Here is a 22,176-nt window from a genome sequence, read left to right on the forward strand (position 1 = left end):
AAGAAGCGAAGGTCCCGTCCGCGGAAACACAGGAACAAGAGACAAAAGAAGAGGTATTCGCGGCGCAAGTCAAGACGATCGAGACGGCACTCTTTATCTATGGCTTCAGACGTAGAATCTGAAGTTACTGCTGAGAAATCGGACTCTGCTGCCTCCGTCAGCACGCATCTTGGCGAGGACAACTCGCCAGACGTCCCTTCCCAAGAAAGTGTACGGGCTCCCGAGCTGGACGTTAAACTATTTGCGAGTTGGGGAGAGCTGGAAAGCTATTTGAGCAGCTACAGCAGACGAACGTACCAGGTTTGTCATATTTACATATCAGACAGCGCCACAGGCTCAGGATTTGAGCCAATTCGAGAGTCTAACTAACGTTTTTTTCGTACTGTGTAGCTGTACTCCGTGCGTACTGCGACTTCAGTTACGACGCGGAACGACAGAATCAAAAAGAACCAAACATCGTGCAAAAGGATTCCCGAGGAATTGGAATTCTACAACAAAACGTTCGTGTGTACACACCACGGCAGTCCACGGCGCAGCAGAAGTGCTGGAAAGCGTCCCAAGCAGCACTCGAGAAAGATTGGTTGTCCAGCTCAGGTGGGGTTTGTTCTGTTTTATGCCGACGCCGAGGATTGTAACTCTGAAACGGTGCTTGTGATGCCTAGATTAATGCCTGTGTTAGGGATACAGGAGACTGGGAAATTTGCATTACGAAGCAGATCAACTTCGCATAACCATAATCTCAGCCCAGAGTCGTACGAGGGGTACCACGAGGCTCGACAAGTCTCTGACGAAGAAGTACTGTCAGCTGTGCGTACACTCCATCGAGCCGGGGCTGATAGAAAGAGGATCCTCGAATACATAACCGAGAATACGACCGTTGAACCGACGATGAAAGACGTCCACAACCTAGTTGCTAAGCTGAAGCGAGAGGCTTACAATCTGCCATCTCTGGAGGGGCGTATTAAATCCATTTTGGAGGATTTTTCTACCAATCCCGGGAATGTCGCTCGGGTCTTTTCAAACGAGGAAGTGAGAATGAGGTTAAATTTCTAATTACGCTTAGCTATTAATGGTTTGGGATCTGTGTCTTTGCAGGAAATAGTCGAGTGCATATGCATTCAGTCCGCACACATGCGGCAAATGTTTGGACACTTTCCGGAGGTGCTGATGATAGACGCTACACACGACACCAACTCATCAAACTATAAGCTGTTCAGTTTTATGATTCACGACGCTATGAAGAAGGGACAACATGTTCAGGTACAAAATCAAACGAATTCTCTGTAATTGCGACCCAGTCTTAGACTGTGCACAATTTTAATTTATTCACTGATACTTTTTATTGCCTATACACAGCACAGCTTACTGCAAAACAAGAGAAAGGAAACGTTGCGATTGGCGTGTGTTCAGTTCAAGGAGACGTGTCCGTCATATGATTCGCTAGCTGTCATTATCGTGGATAAGGACTTCACAGAGCTGGCTGTTCTGGAAGAGGAGTTTCCTGGCGTTCGTATTCTGCTGTGCCACTTTCACGTTGTTAAGTATCTACAAGAGGAGGTCGCCAAAGACAAGTACAACCTGGACGCGTACACGAAAAAGGAAATGAAACGATTGATACAGCTGCTGGTTAGTACACGGTCGGAAAGGAACTACGACGATGTAATCTTAACGATGAAAGTAGTATTGCGATCTGAAGCTAAAGTGCGTCTATGGTTCGACTATTTCGATCGGAATTGGACGAGCTGCAAGAATCAGTGGAGCTCTATCTATCGTGGGAACGTCCCGCACATGGGAAATCGTACCAACAATCGACTTGAGTCCAGCTGGCAGAAATTGAAAACGCTGGTGAATCGATCGACTGCGCTGGATGATTGCGTCGTCTCTGTCTTGTTTTGGCAAACTGTGAAGGAGAAAATGTGGCTGCGGGTTGTTAACAAAATTGGCGTGAACATGAATGCGCAATACGATGCGGAGATGAATGCTTTGTCAAACACTGTTTCGGATCACGCTGTACAACTGATTAAGCAACAGGACGACTTTGCTCTTCTATCCGCGACTAAATATCGCTATTATCCCATGGGCCCCTACATCATGATGCAGTACGCTGCTGATACTGAGGAGGACATTCAGGAAGAGTATCCACATGCGTGGACTTGCTCGTGTATTTTCCGCGTGACGAGGCTTCTTCCGTGTCGCCATATCATATACTATCGAAAGACAATTGGCTGCACCGATATCGTTCCTGAAAGCATTCTTCATCCGCGTTGGGTGGTTAAAAACTACAAACAGCTGAGAAAAGAAACGGCTGAACCCGTGGAGCTCCCTTACGAAGACAGAAAAATACCCAATCCATCGTGTGGACGTGCCAAGTCGCAGAACGAGAAGTTCAACGAGCTGCTACATATAGGCAAGCAGGTTGCTGACGTTGGAGCTACTTGGGGCACCACAGCGCACGAAAAATTGAAGCAGGAGTTACTGAAGGTTTTTGATGCTGTTCAGATCGGCCAGTGTCATCGTGTGACGTCAACCAGCCATCATCATGATAATACCGAGTTGGTGTCCACCGAAGATAATAGTTTTGAATCGACACCTGGATCACAGTTTGAAAACGTAGTACAGTCTGAGACTGTACTCGAACACATCAACATGTTTGAAGCCACTACTCGCGATTTGTCAAACCAAGACATCGAATTGCAGCAGCGCGAAGAGGAGGACGTCGTGTGCGTAGACCTGAACGAGCGCGCTGAGTCCCGGCGTGATGAAGAATCTCATTCCGAATCTCGGAGTGCTACACAGTCGGATACACGTGCACAACCTAAGACTGTACAATCCTCTACACAGGCGGACACGTCTACAAGTGAGCACGCTGAGGCTCCGTTGGATCCCGAAGAACCTCAGCCGCCTCCAGTCCCTTGGATGATTGCACCTTCCAAGAAAAGAGCAGGACAAGCTAAATCTGCCAGAAAAGCTCGCAAGGAAGCCAGCAGAGAATGTCTCAATCAGACGTCCATGTTGGTCGAAGCAGTGGCGGATGGACTATTACCTTCAATGGCCAAAGTGCAGGCCGCCCAAGACACAGTTTTTCGTTTCAAAGATCGCAGCGTTCTGAGGGGAATGACGGTGCTACGTCAGACACGCTCATGTAAAAATTTAAGTCGCTGAGAGGAGGAAAATGCCGTGCACAGATGCCACTACCATTCGATCTGTCCTCCCAACCAAAAGAATCGAGTCGTGCCAAGCCCAGATTGCTATTTTCCAGAATAGGTGGTTCAGCGATTTTGATCAAAGAATCCCTGCAGACGCCGTTTCAGTTAAAACGGGTGGAGTCATATACGACTCTCAAATGCTGAAGGCAATGAACTCGTGGCACTTAGCAGTTCAACGATTCAACGAGGTCCGAGAGATTATTAAGTGGATGCACAACGTAGACTTGACGGGGTGGAATCCCGATGATAGCTGGAGGAACGGTTTACTTTTGCCCGATGAATTGGAGAATCGTCTAGAGGATATCGATGTTTTTGGCGACTTTTTTTGGGTGACCACTCTACGCGGTCACTATTTAGTAGAACTATCGTGTACGGACCTGGCTCCAAAGTCGCTGATTAAACGCTATGGTGGAGACCATGACATTTTTGCTGTTCCGTCCTACTTGATAAGATATCCTGAGTTTGATCGAGAGGAAGTATCCCAATCAGAAGTTTGGCACCAGATTCGAGCTGCAGCGGAGCAGAAAAAGTTGTGGAGTGATGACGCTCCTAGTACTGTATACGACGATCGAGGAAAACCATTATGGCTATTTGCCGTGACCCTGTACCGAAATGAACACTGGTGTGCAGTAGCGGTAAATTTCAACGACCTCACGATCACTGTGCTTGACCCGCAACGCACTGGAGACAGATACGAGGCCCTTCGAAAGTATCTGTATGCCGACTTGGTGCCGCTGTTACCACAGCCCCCGTCCCCAAAGCGGTACAGGTTCAAGCAACTCGAATGGATGACGCAGGTCGATTCCTACAACTGTGGCGTCTTCGTGATCATGTTTTTCGAGATGCTTCTGCTAGACGTCGCTGTAGTGGGGTCCGAATCGGCGTCAGAATCTACCATAGCGATGCAGTACTTTCGATACCGTTTCATAGCCATATATTAAGCTCAATGTAAGCTCAGGTTCCACATTAGTGTAATTGCTGCTAAGTCTAAATACTGTGATTTTAAGCTGGCCGTGTACGTACTTCGTGAAAATCACCGTGTTGGAGATCTGTGTTGTATTTGCCTAAGTCTTTGCCAATTTGACGAGATCGAGTTTTTTTTAGGCACGGGCTCGCGCCTTTCTGGTCGTGCAGTACGCTCTATTGCACTGTCCTCGTCGTCTATGAAGAGAAACGTGAGTGCCGGCTGGCAAAGAGCTTCGTCTCTGGAGTGAATTCTGACGTTCACATGGTTGTGCTATCCAACACATGGTGAGGCTATACACCAGAAAGGACACCGGACTGTGTAAGACTGTGCGTGATTCTGTAAGACTCTGCACAAAATGCTGACTCATCGCCTCCAGACTGTGTACGTAGGCTCTCTCCGACTACTGTATCGGACTTGAGTCAACTATTGTGACGAGGAAGCTGTTGGCAGCCAGCAGCTTCCTCGTCACAATAGCCAGCCTGGCTGGAGGGCGTCGATCACGGATAATGCACTGGCCGCAATGAAGCGCTTATCAAGAAAATCTTCAGATTTTGTAATACGGCGCAAGGAGTCTCGTCGAGTTGCCTGCTACACAGTCGCTATCAGCGAGCTTCCATCTACTTCTGAAGTATTCTATTAGTACGGTGTGTTTCTGAGCGATCGACGGTCCGTGAGAGGGATCGCGGATCGTATAGTAGTGGGACTCAGTTAGATTAATCGAGCCATGACGTGGGCCTGTAGGACGTGCGAGCTCGCGACCAATGAGAATGACGAGAAGGCATGAGCGGTATGTGGCTCAGAGAGAGGAACAGATCGAGTCGGCGCCAGGAGGAGACGGTGACACATGCCCCATGATCGTGATCGTCGAGCTACCTGCCAAGGAGAAGCTGGGGGTGCAACTTGTGCCGTCCAAAAACGGCGTGATTGATCACGGTACACCATCTATAATCCAGAGCTGAAGAACAAGGTGCAGGCTGGAGATCTTTCCCTCTCTTTCGGAGGACTGAGCGTAGACGGCATGGTCTTCTCCGACGCTATTGATCCGGAAGATGCCTTGACCTATTTCCTTCGAGATCGACGAAGTCCGACGTCAGCGAGTTGTGCGCGAGAAGTTCCAGCAGAATAAAGATGATGATCTGGACAAGGGGATCACCACGTACGCTGAGGTTTTCGGCAATGGACCTATGGGATTGAGCCTGGGAAGAAGCAGTGCGATACGATATTGACGGTGCCGTGGTTCGTGCACTGAAGGGTCAAGCCGAGACAAGCCGTATGACATCTGTCGGTGATTTCTTGTACAAGGTGAACGAGACAGACGTACATCGTGTCATTGCCCAGCAGCTTCCACACCGTGTGGAGAGCAGAGTTAAATGAAATGCTTGGTGTCGACTCTCGTCGGCAACATCCTCAGCTTCTTGAATACGGAAGCTGCTTGCCACGCAATTCTGATTGGGTCAATGGGCATGGATGCCATTGAAGTGTTAGTGGAACAAGGAGCTGTTATAAATGTGTAGTCAAAGGGGTAAACGCCCTAATGCTTTCCAGCTTGTTCGGGCGAGTTCGAGCCGTCAAAGGTCGAATTGACAGTGGAGCGGACGTCAACTTGAACGATAAAACAGCGGAGATGGTTGCAGCGGGGAAGGCGCAAACGAATATTGTGAGTGTTCTCCTCGACAACGGAGCTGACATTTATGCCAAGTCTTATGATGGCAAAACAGCGCTGATGTTGGCATCTTGTCTTGGACATACTGCCACGGAAGCGAAGCTGTTAAAATCCGGAGCTGCTGATACAGTGGATTCCCAGGGATGGACGCCATTGATCGGTGCTGCTAAAGGCGGACACGTGCGTGTAATGCGGTTGCTACTTGAGAAAGACAGTCACGACATCAATATCGTCGAGAACTCAGCGTTACTTTACGCGTCATTCGTGGACGCCGCATGGCTTCTCCTGAAGTATAAGGTGTCAGAGGACAAACAAAACCGCTTTGGTTGGACCCCGCTAGCAGCAGCCGCTCAGCTTGCAAATGGCAGAACCTCTCGTTAAACGCCATGATGACGCTGATGGGAAGCTGCTTGATGGACGTTCGCCACTCTACCTTGCCGCGGAGGGGGGCGTGTCATATATTACGGACTTTAGTGGATTGCACAGATAAGGCAAAACGGACACCGTTGATTAGAGTAGCATTCAATGGTGAAGAGGAATGTGTTCGTCTTCTTCTCGAGAACGTGTATTTGTTCGACCCCCAGGGCGCCGAGCAGCAGATATTGCAAGATAAAACAATCGGTACGACATCGCTACCTTAATCGAGACTCAAATACCAGAGCAGTCGGTAGGGTGTTCGACAGAACGCAGATTTGTTGATTGACGAGCGTGAAATTCGACGAAACTGGGAGGCATTTGTGGGTGAAGCTCCGGTAAAGTATACAAAGGAACCTGGCTTGATGCTGACGTTGTCATCAAGCGCGTAAAAGCCTTCTCAGAGGATGACAAGAAGTCGTTCTGGCACGAGGCTCGCATCTGGAAAAGGCGAAGCACCCAAACACCGTTTCATTCTTCGGCGCCTATTTTCGTGGGCCGAACTATTTCTTTGCTTGCAAGGAAGCTACTAAATGAGGCCTGCTTTTTCTTCACCAGCGCAATATCATTCATAGCGACCTAAAGTGCAACCAGATTCTCGTTGGAGAAAATGGCGAAGCGATGCTGACGGATTGAGCTATATTTCGGATGAGTCGAGACCGAGGGGTGGTGTCCAGGGAGATGTGCGCTGGAAAGCACGTACTTAAACCCCCAGCGAACCAACCAAAGAGGCAGATGTGTATTCTTTTGGAATGTGTGTGGTTGAGTCGGTGACAAGACGGAAAGCCGTGGAGCAACTTGCAAGATTTGGCTGTCATGCATCACTTACAGAACGAAACGTTTCTAAAGCAATCCTGGGAGTTTTCTGATGCTCAGTGGGTGCTTGAAAAGTGTTTGTGTGCTTTTGATCCACAACGACGTTTGACGCTGCGGTAAAAGAGTTGAAAACTTCGCCCGCCACGAAAAGAAGAAAGTCGGGCAAGAGACTTCTGTTACCTTCGAATGACAACCTGAGTCGGAGGACAGCAATTTTTCAGATTCAGATTAAGCCGTCCGCCGCTCTACGTTTCGAGCTGCAAAAGATTTATCCACCCTTTACTTTTGTCTTCATTTACGACTCAAACACCACTTTTTCATCCAGCAGGCGGTCGATCTCCTGTTTGGAGCGACCGAGAACATCCTTTAATATTTGACGTGTGTCTTGCCCCAATTTACGTCCAGCGAATTGCGTGACACCCGGTGTGTCCTTCAACTTCGGCAAAATCGCAGGCACCTTGAGCTTCCTCGTGCCATCTCCATCCGGAATCGTCACTTCCTCAAACATGCCACGTTGCTGGTACTGCGGGTCTTTCACCATATCTTCCACAGAGTACACGAGACCCACAGGCACAGCAGCTTTCTCCATCACTGACACTACCGTGTCAATATCCTGAGTAGCAGTCCACGCAGCCAACGCAGCGTCAATCTCAGCTTGGTGCTCGACACGATCACCGTTCGTGCGGTACTTGCTGTCCGACGCCATGTCCTCACGACCGATAGCGTTCATGAGTCTTACGAACAACGAGTCGATATTGGCCGCAAGAACGACGTTCTTCTTGTCCTTAGTGACGTACGTGTTGGAAGGCACGATACCCGTGATTGTAGACCCCGAACATTCCCGGACGGAGCCGGAATAGTCATATTCAGGGACCACCGCCTCCATCAGATTGAACATGGACTCATAGATAGCCACGTCCACCACTTGTCCTTTGCTGCTCAGTCCACCTCTCTCACGACCGAGAAGAGCGATGACGATTCCAAGTGCAGCATGGATACCAGCTATGGTATCTCCAATACTGAGGTTCGGACGAACTGGCGGACGATCCGGAAAGCCGTTCACATAACGGAACCCACCCATGGCTTCACACACCGACGCAAAACCCGGTCTAGAGGAGTACGGTCCATCCTGTCCGAAGCCTGACACCCGAGTGTACACGAGTTTCGGATTGGTTTTCTCAAAATTGTCAGGTCCAAGTCCCCACTTCTCCATGCGACCAGGTCTGAAGTTCTCAATGAGCACGTCACTCTGTTCAATTAGCTCTTTGATCAACGTCCGACCTTCTTCCTTCTTCATGTCGATAGCCACGGATCGCTTGTTGCGTCCGAGGGAATACCACCACAGAGACGTCTTGGTTGAGTCGAGTTCGCGGTAGTCGCGCACCTGATCACCCGTAGGGGGTTCTACTTTGATCACGTCGGCGCCAAAGTAGCTCAGAATTGTTCCAGCGAAAGGCCCAGCGATGAGGTGGCCACACTCCACGACTCGGATACCTTTAAGAGGTAGAGGACGGTCGATGTTTGTCGATGCTCCAGGAGTGATAGTCGTCACGGAGCGACTTACATGACTTCGCACGAAGCGGGTGCGTCCAACAGTCAGCAAAGAAGCTCGTGGCAATGACGAAAGCATTGATAAATGCATGGGAACGTAAGAGAGTGAGACGATATTCGATGCAAGGGGGAAACTGAAGTGATCGCTTCGCAATCGTGTTTTACTAGTCACTATTCTGAACTTCAACTGTGAGTTTGTGTCACTGACACGAGGGAATGACCTTCATGGCAAGATTGCTGGAGCCTGGAGAGCGTAGTAGCTGTGCGGACAATTGGAGAGAGTAGCAAGTTAATATGCACAGTGATAGCTGGGAAAGTATCGTATGTGTATGTGTTTGAATTTGAGCTCTACCTGATGTTAGCTGCGTCTGTGAGGCACAGGAGCGTTCGCTTGGTAATTGTTGATACGCCGCGGGGTTCATTGACGTCAGCGCATTGCTGCAGCTCTTGAAGCCTGTCAAAATGATACATCCAGTTAGCATCATGTAGTGATAGTGCATTAAAGGTGAAATTGCACCTCTTTACGCTGAGTGTTGGGGGCGCGCGAGAGGAGACGGCGGAGAGTATTAAGAAGCAGCTCCACGTTGGCTGCTCGACGTTATTGGCAAATTTCCTTGCTATCCGCTTACGTTTGCGGTCAATACGCTCTTCTTGAAGACTCGTGGTCAGCGCATAGCCGTAGATCACGTCGACAGTTTCGTCGGAGGCGGTCGAGATGCGAGCGCCACTCACAACTTGCCACTCACTGAGGCCACGCTCGACCACGAGATCATTTAGAACCTGCCGACACGAGTTTTTAATTTCCCCATGTTCAATGAAGACGGCTTGAGTCAAATAACTGTGCTAACCTCTTGCGTTCCGGGTGCAAAACGAGAAATATCCATTTGCCGCAAATTATCAACTGTTTATTCAGCAGACTTAAAAATATCGATTAAGCTGCCATTAAAACTGAAATTTGCCGGCCAATTTATTTTTCCGGACTTTTGCCACGGTCTCAAATGATTTTCTTTTCGCGATAAAGCTCGAACAGCGGTTTATGCTGCATCTCGCCGACCACGAAGGACAAAGTCGCGTTCTTATAGTGGTCGCCGTTGACAGACAAATTGTAGATCACATCGTCCAGCAACACGGCTTTGCCTGAGAACGTTCCTGTGTGAATGATACGAGAGAATGAGCCTCCTTATAAATGAATGCGTCGGATTTACAGTAATGACTCACCAAAGATCATCTTGACGTGAGAGAAATGCACGTGCAGATGGTAGTATGTTGGTTGATAGTGAAAATACATGCGCACCGAGCTTGGTTCGACTCCAAATTTCGAGCTCAACACCTGCAGACTTGCCTTCCTATTGCATAGCAACATCTCTAGTTTACAGAATGCCAATTCATAAGCAAGACATGAAAAAACATACCGAACGTTTTGCAACAGTTTCAAGTGTGAGCCCGTGAGATCACGAAGCGATCGGAGTGATCGATCGTGCACGATGGCCAAGCAGTAAAGCGATTCCAACTGAAACAAAGCCACACAGTGTTAGAGCACTACTAACGTTACCTACTGTCACTCACAAGAAACACGTACGTTGGAAGGATCCGACCACTTGAAGTCAGGCAGCAAAATGAATCCATCTCGCGGACTCATATCTTCATAGATGACACGCTCCGTCTCGCTTTTGCTGAAAATCAACGAGCAAGCAGTTGGAAAATTCCATCAAATATCTACAGTTTCAATCGGTCAAATTGTACTTACTGATCCAGAATATTGTAAACCCACTCGATGTTCTCTGCAGGGATGCTAACGATGAACGGCTTCGTGATCGTCTGATACGTTTCCTTGGTCTCCACAACCATGTGAAAGTTCTGGTCCGTGTGCTTTTGCACGTGACGCTTCGTCGCAGGATATATTAAATTCACCTGGCCAAAAAAACAATTATGTTTTTGTTGCTGTTTACAAGTATTAGTACAGCCTTTTCCGTACCTTAAACGGCTTGACATTGCGAGAGACGTCTCCCTGGAACGAGCTGTAGATGTCGTTCACCAGAATCTCATGCAGTGACATTCCAGTCAGCAGCTGATCCAAAGCCCCCGCGTCCATGGCCGCTGTCTGGATGATCACTACGGCCGCCTTCTTCAGCTTGTCGCTCTTAAACTCACCCAACAGTGCCAACTCAGTGTCGGTACGTTTCAGCACACGGACAAGGTTGAAATTGCGGAGCATCTTCGTGGTCCCAAGACCCGCCATGGACATTCGCCAGAACCACAACCCACTCAGCAGCATCGCGGCCAGTGCAAAGATGAACTCCACCGACCACAACACTTGAAGAATCTCCATTGTCGATCCTAGATCTCCGATTAAAGAATGATACTTCATGGCTGGTTTAAACGTAAGCCGTATTGGATGAAAGATGGAAAATGACAGCTTCAACTTGTTTTTTTAACTGTTAAAACAAGATTTTGAACAGAAATATCGTTAAAATTGCAGATATTTTTCCTACAGCAAGTAGGTGGCGGCATCGTCTACAATGCGAGCCACCTCGTCGACGTGTTTTTGAATGGTATCAGCATCATCATTGAACGCGATGGCGTCCGAAATGCCCGGGAACGCTGCTCCAGCATAGCCCTCATAGAACCCAGGACCAAAAATGACGTGCTTGTACCATGGACGATGAGGTAAACCCTCGTTAGTAATCAAATGGCGTTCCAACAACACCAGCTTGTCATTCCACAAGCGGAGAGCATCGGAACTAGCAGCGAGGGTCTCGTTCGACACGAATGCAGCGAGCCCAGCGTGGAAAGTGGTAGCGCTACTTGTGAACCGCGCGATAGCCTTGTGCAAGTCACTGAAGTCCACTCCTAGTCCAGCAACTTGTTGTTCAAGGCCAGCCAAATCCTCAGTCATCACAAACCCATACGTAGTGAAGTCGAAGGGTAAAATCTGATCGTCAGCAAGACGTAAGCCCAGTAGCCCCCACCACTGTGCAGTCGTGATGTGAGTAGCGTAGTTGGGGTCAGCATACAACTCCGAATATCTGATGCTATCCATGGAGCTGTGGTAAACTCCGTACGGAGCACGTGCCAATGAGAAGCCCAGGTTTGCTGAAATGATACCGAGATGCTGATAGAACGCTGTGTAGTCTGAGCCAGAACCCATGAAGTTGATCAAGTGAGCAGGGCCAAGTGTTCCGTCGCTAGCTCCGTTAAGATGCTCACGGTGAGCTGCTGCTTGCTTGACCCATTGCTCGTACAGCGTTTTCTCGGTTTCGTTTCCGAGAAACTTGTTGGCTGGTACGTTCTTCGCTGTTTGATAGAGAAACTCAGCAATGGCTGGGCTGGCACTGGCACTGACTAACGGACCCATAATGGAGTCCACGTTGAGGTACGCAACAGCTTGGTTCCTAAAGCGCTCAGCATTGTCCTCAGCATATTCTGTACTGCCCAAGAGTCCATACTCTTCACCGTCCCATGACCCGATAATCAGCGTACGTCGGGGCTTCCAACCTTGTTTTAGGAGCTCACCATAGCCACGAGCAATTTCTAGAAGAGTAGAAGAGCCGCTGTTGGGGTCAATTGCACCGCAGACCCACGCATCGCGATGGTTACCCAGGAGAACGAGTTTGTCTGGTTCTTCGGAGCCCTCAATCGTTCCAATAACATCCCAGATAGGTCCGATCTTGTTGTCAATTTCAATGTCCAAGTTGACGACAGTTGCCTCGTCGTCACCGATACGATAGCCACTAGGCAGCGAGAGACCTCCTTGCCATGTTTCAGGCGCTTCCTTGCCTCCTAGAGACTGTAGAATATATTGCGCTTGACCGTACGACAATGGCAACGCTGGAATGTGCGGAATAGTATCTACCTTTTCGTATTGGATGTGGAAGCTACCTTCGGTAGAGGCCCAACCGGGTGTTGTCGGGTCACCAGCAGCCATCGATAGGTATGTGAGTGAACCTCGTTGAAATGAACCCTCAGGACGCCACGGACCATTCGGATACACAAGGCCCTGTACAAACCCGTCCTCCTTAGGGTCCGAATAGATCAACACGCCAACCATACCGTGTTGTTCGGCTGCCATAGCCTTCAGACCGCGGAAGTTGCCACCGTATCGGGCCAGGGCGATCTTCCCTTCAAGCGAGACGTTATTGGCTTTAAGCCACTCGAAGTCTGCTGGCTTCCCGAAGTTCACAAACACGATCGAAGATGTGACGTTGCCAGTTGCAGCGTATGCCACAAAAGGTGGCAACGCACTATCGTCGTTGGTGCATGTGTCGCCGTGAATCGAAACTTCAGTCAGGTTCAGCTCACGCGCGGCTTCAGCAGGCTGCACAATCTCCAAGTGTCGACGTACTGGAGTCGATAAGAGCGTATAGTATTCTTTGATTTCGGCTTTGATACCGAATGATTCCAGCATCTTGGCAGTGAATAATGCGGTCTTGTAGTCCTGCTCAGTACCACAGCTGTGTGGGACGCTTGAGTATGTGTGCAGGTACTCGCGAATATTACGAGCATTCACGTTGTCGACAAACTGTTGATGAAAATCAGGGACCGAGATTTCGGTTGCGTTCGCGATCGACGCTTCCTGCTCTTGAATTTTAACTTTAGTGACGACCGAGCTTGGGTTCGACTTGGCTACGTATCCTGCAGCCAGCAGGACCAGGCCAGTGATGGCCACAACGCGTAGCAATACTCCCGTTCTGGAGCCGGAGCGATCGTTGGACACTGACGACTGGCGACGACCGTCGAAAGTGCCGTAGATGTCATCGTCGTCCACGGGCTTTGCGAGCACAGGGCCGCGATGCTTCTTAGCTGATGGAAAGGGGACCATGGCCAAAGATGGAGTGGCGGTGATTCCTAAGTGCTGTTCTCTGCTGGAGGGAACAAAGTCTCAGTTTTGCGAATCAAGGTGATGAGTGTGCAACTGGAACCGAAGCGGTGCGAACTGGAGCGGTGATTGGATGAAAATGGTTTGTTGGACGCTTTAACGCTAGTGATTGGCGGAGTGAGGGCTTCAACTGACTTCAACAAAGACAACGTCGATCTCGTCTGTCTTCCACTCCTGCATGTGCCTACAAGTCTTGTCACAAGATGGCATGTAGTCTGAGCAGTTCTTAATCACCAAGATACTCAGCAGCCTTGCAGCTGGATCGCAAGAGTGCTTTTTACTACTTCAGTAAACACCCTGTTCAGCACTGTACCGTACCGGTACCAGCAAGTGACATTCGGAACGAGGCCAGTCGGTTCTACTCTGGATACGCTTTCATTCCCGCGGCTGCACAGTAGCTATGACAAGAGCTATTCTTGCCGGTATGCTTAATGATTTCAAGCAAAGGATTGTCAAGTATTCGTCCCCACACAAAGAATAATCTGCTCGCTAGGAGCAGATATCGTACTGTACCATGCATCAACCAAATGTTACGAAGTCGCGGTGAGTAGCAACACTTAATCCTCGGCAAGCGAATCAGGCAAAATGCAGTGGATGTAAATTGAGTTGAATAATCAACGTTTTCAAGATGAACTTGTGACCTACTCTACATGCCAGACACCACTCACGGCATGGCGGCCTCTGGGCCCGGAGACGTCTGGAAAGTTGGCGAGATATGGTCCCAGATCTTGCGAAGATCCATGTAGTTGTCCTCAACGAAGCAACGGCCCTCACGCTCGACTACGTCGCCATTGGCGTCCACAAAAATGAGCGTCGGGATCGTCTTCACATCGTAGCGTTTCCACAGGTCTTGCACGACCTCTCGCCGGTGGAACGGAACAGCCAGGAACGGTGTCTGCAGGAGCGAGTCGTGGAAGGCCACGGGACTGCGGTCAATCGAGAGCAGCACCACGTCCAGCTGGTCCTTCATGGGCAGCGACTTGTATGCGTTCAGCGTCATGTTGCGATGGACAGTCGCCAGTACGGGCGTGAAAGCTCGGCACGGACGGCACGTACTGGCCGTGAAATACAGCCCCACCACTGTCTTGTGCGCCAGCGCCTCCTCGGTGGACGTCTCGCCTCGCCTCGACACCAGCGTGCTGCCCAAAAGCTTCTCTAGGAGCGTCATTTTCGGTGGCTTGCCAGTTTTTCTTCTCTTCTCGAGGATTTGAGGGGTTCAGAGCAAGTTCTCCAGCAAGAGCCACCCGACCGTTGTTTTCCGGCGATGGAGGCTGTTCGTTCCACCGATGCACTTAGACTTAACTTTTGTATGCTTGTGAGATGGGCAACTTGACGTTACATGCGGACGAATGGACTTTATTATCAAGCAGTCGCAGTTTACTTCATGTACACTCCTGGGGGCACCTACACGGCACGATCCCATGAGGGTGGCGTCAGGAGTGCACGGAGCTGGTGCTGCGACGCGCAGTTTGCGCGTGCGGAAAGTCTAGCTACGAGGTTAAATGATATGCTTCTCGCGGAAGAGCTCGAACAGCTGCTTGTGTTGCATCTCGCCGACTACAAATGAAAGTGTTGCGTTCTTGTAATGGTCGCTGTTGACCGACAAGTTGTAGATCACGTCTTCAAGCAGCACCGCCTTGCCAGAGAACGTTCCTGCTCACAATTATCGCAAATTAGTGCCAGTCTTCTACCGAATGATGCAAGTACCTGATGAAGCATACCTTGATTCATCTTGACGTGCGAGAAGTGCACGTGCAAGTGATAGTAAGTTGGCTGATAGTGTAAGTACATGCGTATGGAGCTAGGGTCCACGCCGAACTTTACGTTCAGAACTTCAAGGCTAGCGTTCCTGGAGAAGACAAGATTATACGTGAGGCTTTTGGCGAGATCAGGGTATAAGGAAGCAGCTGTAACTGGTACCGGATGCTCCTTAATAATTTCAAATGCGAGCCAGTAAGGTCACGAAGCGATCGCAGCGATCGATCGTGTACAATGGCCAAGCAGTAGAGCGACTCCAGCTGCAAGCAGAACAGAGAGCCCAGTCAGCACCCTCATAGAAATATCAGATCCAATGAGTAGGATTACCTTTGACGGGTCTGACCACTTAAAATCGGGCAGCAGAACGAATCCGTTGCGGTGGTGCGTGTCTTCGTATATGATCCGCTCTGTCTCGCTCTTGCTGCGATAAGCAACACGTAACCATGTCTCCCAACTGCGTCTACAACATACAGCTGCACTTACTGGTCCAAGATGTTATAGACCCACTCAATATTCTCCACAGGGATGTTATCAATGAACGGCTTTGTGATCTTTCGATACGCCTCCTTGGTCTCCACCACCATGTGAAAGTTCTGGTCCGTGTGCTTGCGCACGTGACGCTCCGTCGCCGGGTAGATCAAATTAACCTGGGCGAATCCATACAAAGCAAGTGGTTACGCCGTCAGCACATGGTCCACGTTCTAATGCCGTCTCTCCTCCCTCACCTTGTAAGGTTTGACGTCGCGCGATACATCTCCATGAAATGTGCTGTAGATATCGTTTATCAGGATCTCATGTAACGACATTCCCGTCAGCAGCCGATCCAGAGTCCCCGTATCCATTGCAGCAGTCTGGATAATTAGCACTGCTGCTTTCTTGTGGTTGTCGCTTTTGAAATTGCCCAAAAGTGCCAACTCCGTGTCCGTGCGCTTGAGCACCCGCACGAGATTAAAGTCGCGAAGCATCTTCGTGGCACCGACATCGCCCACAGCTTGTTGCCAAAGATAAAGCGCTCCGAGCACAGCTACTACCACAGCAATGCCGACACCGAGGCGCTCGACTTGGCCAACCAGATCCAACAACACCATGGCTCCGGACTTCCGAATCAATTGTAGCGGAAGTTCCGATACAATTTGATTGGGATGACGCTGGCAGTGTCAGATCGGCTTCTGATTGGATGTTTCTAAACGCTGAGAATTTCTGAGCGTAAAAACGAATAAAGAAGAGAACACAACATGACCACACCAGGAAATAAGCCTATGTATCCGCAGCTTCTGCGGGCCCAGGAGGCTCCAATGAACATTCATGTGTAGTATATACACGAGGTGGCTACTGTATTTGCAGTATCTAACGCTTAATGGTTGATGCTAGAATGATACGTCGCGTGACGAGGAGGTGGCACGCCAGCTACAGGCCCAGTACGACCAAGGAAGCCAAGCGGTGGCACTAGCGCAGCCTGTTTTCCAGGCTGAGATGCCATACAAGTGCGGCAACTGCGGCACAACACACGTGGTGCGCAATGCCACGCATGGGTCGATGTTCCAGTGCACTGCTTGTGGCGCGCAGAACCAGATTCTACTGGAACGCCATCGCCCCATGGTCGTAGTGTAAGTTGCTGCTGTAGAATGGCAATTGCAAGACTGTATGTGTTGTGAGAAGAAGGCTAATGCACTGGTGTGTGGACGTGTTCTCGACAGCAGAGGCCGCTCGTACAGCTTTCTACCAATCCCAATCATCTGCAACATCATGTAGTCGCGCTGAGAAAGTGGATTAAGCTCCACGATTACAAGCTGAACCGTCAATGCAAGACAACCTGCGTTCGGATAGGAATTACACCGACGACACTACATCGGACTGCAGCAGATAGTAACACTTTTAAACCGTTTATTTACATCGAATTTTATTTAATTGCTACAATCTCGTGCTTGTATTGTGGGGACTCTGCTGCATGCCCCGCGCTTGCTATCAAGCGCGTTGCATTGCGCATTTTGCGCGCAAGTTGAAGCAATTTGCCGTCACCCGTCAAACACGGTATCAGATTTGGCACCGCAACAATTATACGCCCTCACACATACAAAGTCGAAGAGAAGTTAAAGTGAACATGGCGGACGAGGCTCAGATCGCAGCGGGCGTACAGGCCCGCGCTACGCAAGTACAGGGACTACTAGCGCAGCGCAAGAACGAGGAGGCAGTGCGCGCGGCGCTGGAGGACCCGCCGCTACAGTCCAAGAACGACGCGATGAAGGACGAGAATGCGAAGGTGGTGATGGCGGCACTTGTTGCCTGCAACAAAGGCGAGATGCAGCGCACTATCGATTCACTTCCCAGTCAGCTGGAGGACAACCTAATGAAGTACATTATGCGTTTTTTGGGCATCGCGTCGCAGAGCGCTGCTATGCTTGACTGGCACCAGAAGCTGGTGGCCAAAGCCGGATCTGGCTGCGTCATGCGCGCCTTCACGGAGCGGAAGCTGGTCTGAGCAGCTACAGATGCGTAAAAGACAGCAGATACGTATGTCAATGAACATACCAAAATTTTCACTTGTTGCTTCGGGGGATTGTATTACTTTTAGTTAAAGGCGTTTATGATTAGAGGAGAGGAGCGATTTCACCGGGGTCTGCAACTTCTGCTACAAATGCCTTGATCAGCTGCATTGTCGGGTTGGAATCAGGATCATTGTTAGCTAGATGCTCGACGATAGTAAAGTGATTGCAATTGGGAATGCTGTGGCGCTGGATTGAGGTCTGTAGTATGAACGCAGCATTTCTTAGCAACTTGGAAACCAAAAGGTGGTAGTCCTATGAAAACGTACATTTCCCGCAGCAGTTAGCCACCGTTCGAGCTCCTGTGCGTCTTCCTGAAAGTGGAAATCTTCTTGAGCATTTATGAGCAGTAGAGGCAGCTTGGTGAGTGGTGAGGTAGCCCCGACTCTGGTGGCTGTCATTCCTATCGAAGCCTCTCTCCACTGCTCGACGCGTTCACCAAACGGAGGATTCGTTACGAGAGTTCCGTAGAACGACGTGTTGGCAAGACGTACGATGTTATACACGCCCGAGATACCCACAGCTCCCTTGACAAAGGTGTCAACTGGTTGCTCCATCCCTGCTGCTCTCAGGTATTGCGGATCGGCCAAGATCTGCATGATCAAATGTGCACCAGCACTGTGACCTACTAGCACCAACTTGTTCGGATCACCACCAAACTGCCAACGGGTGAACAGTGCGTTAGTTAATGAAGAATCCGCCTTAGATCAGCTGGATATCAATCACCTTGGCAATGTTCTGGTGTAACCACGTCACTGCAGCAGCCACGTCCTTGGCATGTTCAGGATGCTGCACTTCTGGCGATAATCGATAATTTACCGAGACGCCCAGGCAGCCCGCGTGTACAAAAGCCTCGTCAATGTCTTGATTTAGCCCTCCGCTCTTGTCTCCACGTTGCCATGACCCGCCGTGTACAAACACACAAGTCGGCAACTTGGCACGTGGTGGAATCCTCCGTGGGATGGCAATGTCTAAAACTTGTAGCACATGTGGACACTCGGTAACATAAGGCAGCTCCTTCCAGCTATAAGCGCCCAGCGAAGGCAGCGTCCGGCGCAGCATCGACAGAAATTGCCAATCTGATCCCAACGAAATTATTGTACACTGTCATTGACGATTCGTCAATGACGAAACTTGCAATTCTCAATAGCTGTTTTTAATTTACAAATAAAATCATTTCTATGTTTTTAACGAGACGGTTCTAAATAAATTCGCTTTTTTTAATTTTTACATTTCGGATCCAAATTTTGTAAATTAAAAACGTTTTTAATTATTACGGCATGGTACAAAAAACTTCGTAAAATTCAATTGCAGGCAGGACATGGCGGCGCGAGCGAACGTAAGTGTCTCTGGAGGCGATAGCTGTTGCGAGTACAGCCTGAAGCCACACCATTAATCGCTTGTATATTACGGCCAACAGTACCGGGCCTCTGTTCAGTTCCCGAACGCACACAGCGACGGCATTTGGAGCACATTTTGGACGTCCAATGACAAGATTTTGACTGGATCCGTGGACGAAGTTGCCAAGTCCTGGTGCGTCCTCAGTACTGACCAAATGTAAAAAGGAATTTCCTGACCATTTTCACTGCTGCGATAGGGATGTGACGGAGGATGGCGTGTCCATTTCGCAGCAGTATCCAGGTCACGTGCTGGGCACGATCTCCATCGTAGGAAACAAGGCGGGCACACACGCTGTCACCAGCTCTTTGGACTGCCAGATTCGCGTGCTTAATCTCGCGTCGGGTGCCGTGGAGAAGACCATCGATGCTGGTCCCGGTGAACTCTGGCAAGTGGCCTACAGCCCGGATGAGACCCAGCTCGTATCAGGTAGCCAGCAGGGCAAGGTCAATTTCTTTGACCTCAAGGCGGAGAAGATCGTGCAGGAAATCGCAACTTCGGCCAAATTTGTGCTTAGCGTCGCTTACGTACGTTATACTAGTGGATTTGGCGTGAATGGCAACAGATGCTAACTCGTTGGAACGACACGGCAGTCCCCAGACGGTAAACATGTTGCATGCGGTGGATTCGACGGCTTTGTCGGGGTCTACGACGTCGAGACCGGAACTTTGGTCCACAAGTACGAAGGTATAAAGCGATGATATGCGATCGGGGTGTTGAACGAAGAAGTTCATGTTGTGTATGGTACTTTGTAGACCGTACGAAGCCTGTGCGCTCAGTGGCATACTCGCCTGATGGAAAGCTGTTTGCTGCGTCGGATGACATGCACATCAATGTCTATGATGTGTACGTCAAGTGTAATTTGGGGCGCTTTTGCTTGATTTGCACTAATATTCATGCTATGTAGGGCCCACGACAATGCTGTTGCCACTCTGTCCGGTCACGTCTCATGGGTGTTGAGCGTTGCCTGCTCGCCTGATGGCACACAGTTTGCTACGGGGTACGTTGCTGAGCTTTACCAACTTGGTTTTAATATCCGTCCTTTGAATTAATAGAGTGGCTGTGTCTATTTGCTGTCGATAACAGTGGAGCAGACCGCCGTGTGAAGATTTGGGATCTTGGCACACGACGTTGCTTGACGACTTTCGATACGCACACGGACCAGGTAAATGAATTCATTTTATTGATTTATTGCAAGATCTGGACTCACTAGATCCTATTTGTTAGGTGTGGAGCGTTGCGTACAACTCGACCGGATCGCGACTAGTGTCGGGTGGCGATGACGCGCTTTTGCAAGTGTACGAGACGGCTAAGTCTCCTCCATTATAGTCTGGAGAATCAATAACACATTGACAGTCGGACGAGCACGTTGCTGTCTCTTGATCTGGTAGAATGAACATTCAATTGGATGACTGGGGCTGGGTAACGTCCGATGCGCTGTCGAGGGATTCTGGTTCTTGGGATAACCATGATAGACTCAGGATTTCTGCCAATGTGATTCGTTCCTTTGGATTCTTGGCGAGCATTCTGGCAGTGAGAGATTGTAGTCGTGGGGAAACATGTTGCCATATCTTCTCTTCGAAATTAATATCTCCGATCATATTGCGCGCCAGGAGCTGGTACGGGTCTGAACTAGAAAATGGAATCGATCCCGACAGCATGAGATACAAGACGATGCCAGCACCGTACACGTCAGCTTCCGGTCCACAGGAACCGTCAAAGCGTTCGGGAGCCATGCAGCCATAAGTTCCCGCGTTTGCTATCTTCTCGGTAATGTTGCAAGTGTCAATGTTCACGCCACTTCCGAAATCCACAAGTTTTAAGTTGCTAAAGTTGCCGTTGGGTGCATCATCGAACAGAATGTTGCTGGCTTTGACATCCAAGTGCAACACTTGGTTTTCGTGAAGTAGTTGCAACGCTCGGCATAGAGAAACCAAGATATTGCAAGCCATTGCTTCGCGTAGAGGTCCACGGTCATGGATTCTGTCGGCCAATGAACCACCAGCGTAATATTTCATGACGACAGTGACGCATCTAGTCTTGGTGTCTTCGAACAAGTAGAAATACTGCGGCAAACACTGCTCCAGTTCGGGGTGCTCTCGACTCAACTGCATGATGCGAGCAGTCACATTGAGTTCACTGTGGCCGTGAGATCGATGAACACGTTTGAGCACAAATTGCTTCTTCGGGTCGTCGCAGTCGTGACAGTGGTAGACTGCTGAGTTGGGAGTCTTAGCCATACTCTCGTGGATCGACAAGCTCTGCAGTAGCACAGCAAGGGACACCCATCGGCTCAGTGTTTCGTGGACAACTTGGCGTTGCTCAACAGTGTCGAACTCCAGTGACAGCGTGTCATCCTTACGCACCCTCGAGCTCACCAGCACCAGTCGCTTGTCTCCCACGACTCTCATCCTAGTGTCTCCTCCGAGCAGCAGCATGCGAACTGGCACGCAGTCCTCGGGGCGTCGTGGGTCATGGCGATACACGCTCAGAATCGGTGACTTGGAGCCACGGAGTACAACCCATCGACGCTTTGATACCCAGCAAGGCACGAAACGCGCACACTTGACGCGAGCAGAAATCATGAACTCACTTGGCAGCACCGCGTCTTCCATCGCGCTAACGAAAGTGGCACCATGATCGCTAACTGAGACCTTGGTGCACATATCACTGACCAACGTCGGACGTTCCGTCATTGCTTCCTTCGACGTAATTTCTGCACTGACACTCGATTGACGAAAACCCATGTTGAAGTGCTTGGTGCTGCCCCAGAGTTTCAGACCAAATCGGTGTAAAATCAAAAGTTGCTGGTGTATTGTAATACAAATTCGTACAGTACAGGTACATAACCGGCCGTTTGCAACCGAGGTTGTATTTTTCTCATGAAAGCTATTTCATTGGCGAATCGCTTGATTTGTGGACGGTACCGGCTGGTCTGGGGCTGATACTTTGCCAAACGCAGCTGTATCGACTGCAAAATCAGT

At 49.7% G+C, this 22,176-nt stretch overlaps 11 protein-coding genes across 11 annotated transcripts; 4 read left to right on the forward strand and 7 right to left on the reverse strand.

Annotated features, from left to right (window-relative positions):
• Window positions 1-4,940: 4,940 nt before the first annotated feature.
• Window positions 4,941-6,886, forward strand: PITG_00286 (uncharacterized protein; the record flags this gene model as incomplete). The annotated part of the gene is made up of 5 exons (XM_002908858.1): window positions 4,941-5,106; window positions 5,688-6,161; window positions 6,323-6,457; window positions 6,655-6,743; window positions 6,809-6,886. 5 exons carry the CDS (start codon window positions 4,941-4,943, stop codon window positions 6,884-6,886), a joined length of 942 nt encoding a protein of 313 aa, XP_002908904.1.
• Window positions 6,887-7,361: 475 nt separating this feature from the next.
• On the reverse strand, window positions 7,362-8,696 carry PITG_00287 (formyl-coenzyme A transferase, putative; the record flags this gene model as incomplete). Its single annotated transcript, XM_002908859.1, has 1 exon — window positions 7,362-8,696. One exon carries the CDS (start codon window positions 8,694-8,696, stop codon window positions 7,362-7,364), a length of 1,335 nt encoding a protein of 444 aa, XP_002908905.1.
• Window positions 8,697-9,611: 915 nt separating this feature from the next.
• Window positions 9,612-10,465, reverse strand: PITG_00288 (uncharacterized protein; the record flags this gene model as incomplete). The annotated part of the gene is made up of 5 exons (XM_002908860.1): window positions 9,612-9,766; window positions 9,867-9,915; window positions 10,026-10,127; window positions 10,197-10,284; window positions 10,389-10,465. The coding sequence occupies 5 exons, from the start codon at window positions 10,463-10,465 to the stop codon at window positions 9,612-9,614; spliced, it is 471 nt and encodes a 156-aa protein (XP_002908906.1).
• A 640-nt stretch (window positions 10,466-11,105) lies between these two features.
• PITG_00289 (glutamate carboxypeptidase, putative) lies at window positions 11,106-13,455 on the reverse strand (the record flags this gene model as incomplete). The annotated part of the gene is made up of 1 exon (XM_002908861.1): window positions 11,106-13,455. One exon carries the CDS (start codon window positions 13,434-13,436, stop codon window positions 11,106-11,108), a length of 2,331 nt encoding a protein of 776 aa, XP_002908907.1.
• Window positions 13,456-14,157: 702 nt separating this feature from the next.
• On the reverse strand, window positions 14,158-14,661 carry PITG_00290 (uncharacterized protein; the record flags this gene model as incomplete). The annotated part of the gene is made up of 1 exon (XM_002908862.1): window positions 14,158-14,661. The coding sequence occupies one exon, from the start codon at window positions 14,659-14,661 to the stop codon at window positions 14,158-14,160; it is 504 nt and encodes a 167-aa protein (XP_002908908.1).
• A 172-nt stretch (window positions 14,662-14,833) lies between these two features.
• On the reverse strand, window positions 14,834-16,355 carry PITG_00291 (scavenger mRNA-decapping enzyme DcpS, putative; the record flags this gene model as incomplete). The annotated part of the gene is made up of 6 exons (XM_002908863.1): window positions 14,834-15,146; window positions 15,215-15,342; window positions 15,414-15,511; window positions 15,579-15,672; window positions 15,735-15,898; window positions 15,977-16,355. 6 exons carry the CDS (start codon window positions 16,214-16,216, stop codon window positions 14,992-14,994), a joined length of 879 nt encoding a protein of 292 aa, XP_002908909.1.
• Window positions 16,356-16,510: 155 nt separating this feature from the next.
• Window positions 16,511-17,003, forward strand: PITG_00292 (uncharacterized protein; the record flags this gene model as incomplete). The annotated part of the gene is made up of 3 exons (XM_002908864.1): window positions 16,511-16,558; window positions 16,623-16,858; window positions 16,949-17,003. The coding sequence occupies 3 exons, from the start codon at window positions 16,511-16,513 to the stop codon at window positions 17,001-17,003; spliced, it is 339 nt and encodes a 112-aa protein (XP_002908910.1).
• A 349-nt stretch (window positions 17,004-17,352) lies between these two features.
• PITG_00293 (uncharacterized protein) lies at window positions 17,353-17,730 on the forward strand (the record flags this gene model as incomplete). The annotated part of the gene is made up of 1 exon (XM_002908865.1): window positions 17,353-17,730. One exon carries the CDS (start codon window positions 17,353-17,355, stop codon window positions 17,728-17,730), a length of 378 nt encoding a protein of 125 aa, XP_002908911.1.
• Window positions 17,731-17,839: 109 nt separating this feature from the next.
• Window positions 17,840-18,856, reverse strand: PITG_00294 (carbohydrate esterase, putative; the record flags this gene model as incomplete). The annotated part of the gene is made up of 3 exons (XM_002908866.1): window positions 17,840-17,995; window positions 18,064-18,453; window positions 18,521-18,856. The coding sequence occupies 3 exons, from the start codon at window positions 18,854-18,856 to the stop codon at window positions 17,840-17,842; spliced, it is 882 nt and encodes a 293-aa protein (XP_002908912.1).
• A 259-nt stretch (window positions 18,857-19,115) lies between these two features.
• On the forward strand, window positions 19,116-20,575 carry PITG_00295 (uncharacterized protein; the record flags this gene model as incomplete). The annotated part of the gene is made up of 8 exons (XM_002908867.1): window positions 19,116-19,133; window positions 19,233-19,327; window positions 19,392-19,719; window positions 19,786-19,879; window positions 19,948-20,038; window positions 20,100-20,192; window positions 20,279-20,357; window positions 20,420-20,575. The coding sequence occupies 8 exons, from the start codon at window positions 19,116-19,118 to the stop codon at window positions 20,519-20,521; spliced, it is 900 nt and encodes a 299-aa protein (XP_002908913.1).
• A 17-nt stretch (window positions 20,576-20,592) lies between these two features.
• Window positions 20,593-21,888, reverse strand: PITG_00296 (protein kinase, putative; the record flags this gene model as incomplete). Its single annotated transcript, XM_002908868.1, has 1 exon — window positions 20,593-21,888. The coding sequence occupies one exon, from the start codon at window positions 21,886-21,888 to the stop codon at window positions 20,593-20,595; it is 1,296 nt and encodes a 431-aa protein (XP_002908914.1).
• Window positions 21,889-22,176: the final 288 nt, after the last annotated feature.

The sequence above is a fragment of the Phytophthora infestans genome, genomic scaffold (genome assembly GCF_000142945.1).
Source record: "Phytophthora infestans T30-4 supercont1.1 genomic scaffold, whole genome shotgun sequence".
NCBI lineage: Eukaryota > Oomycota > Peronosporomycetes > Peronosporales > Peronosporaceae > Phytophthora > Phytophthora infestans.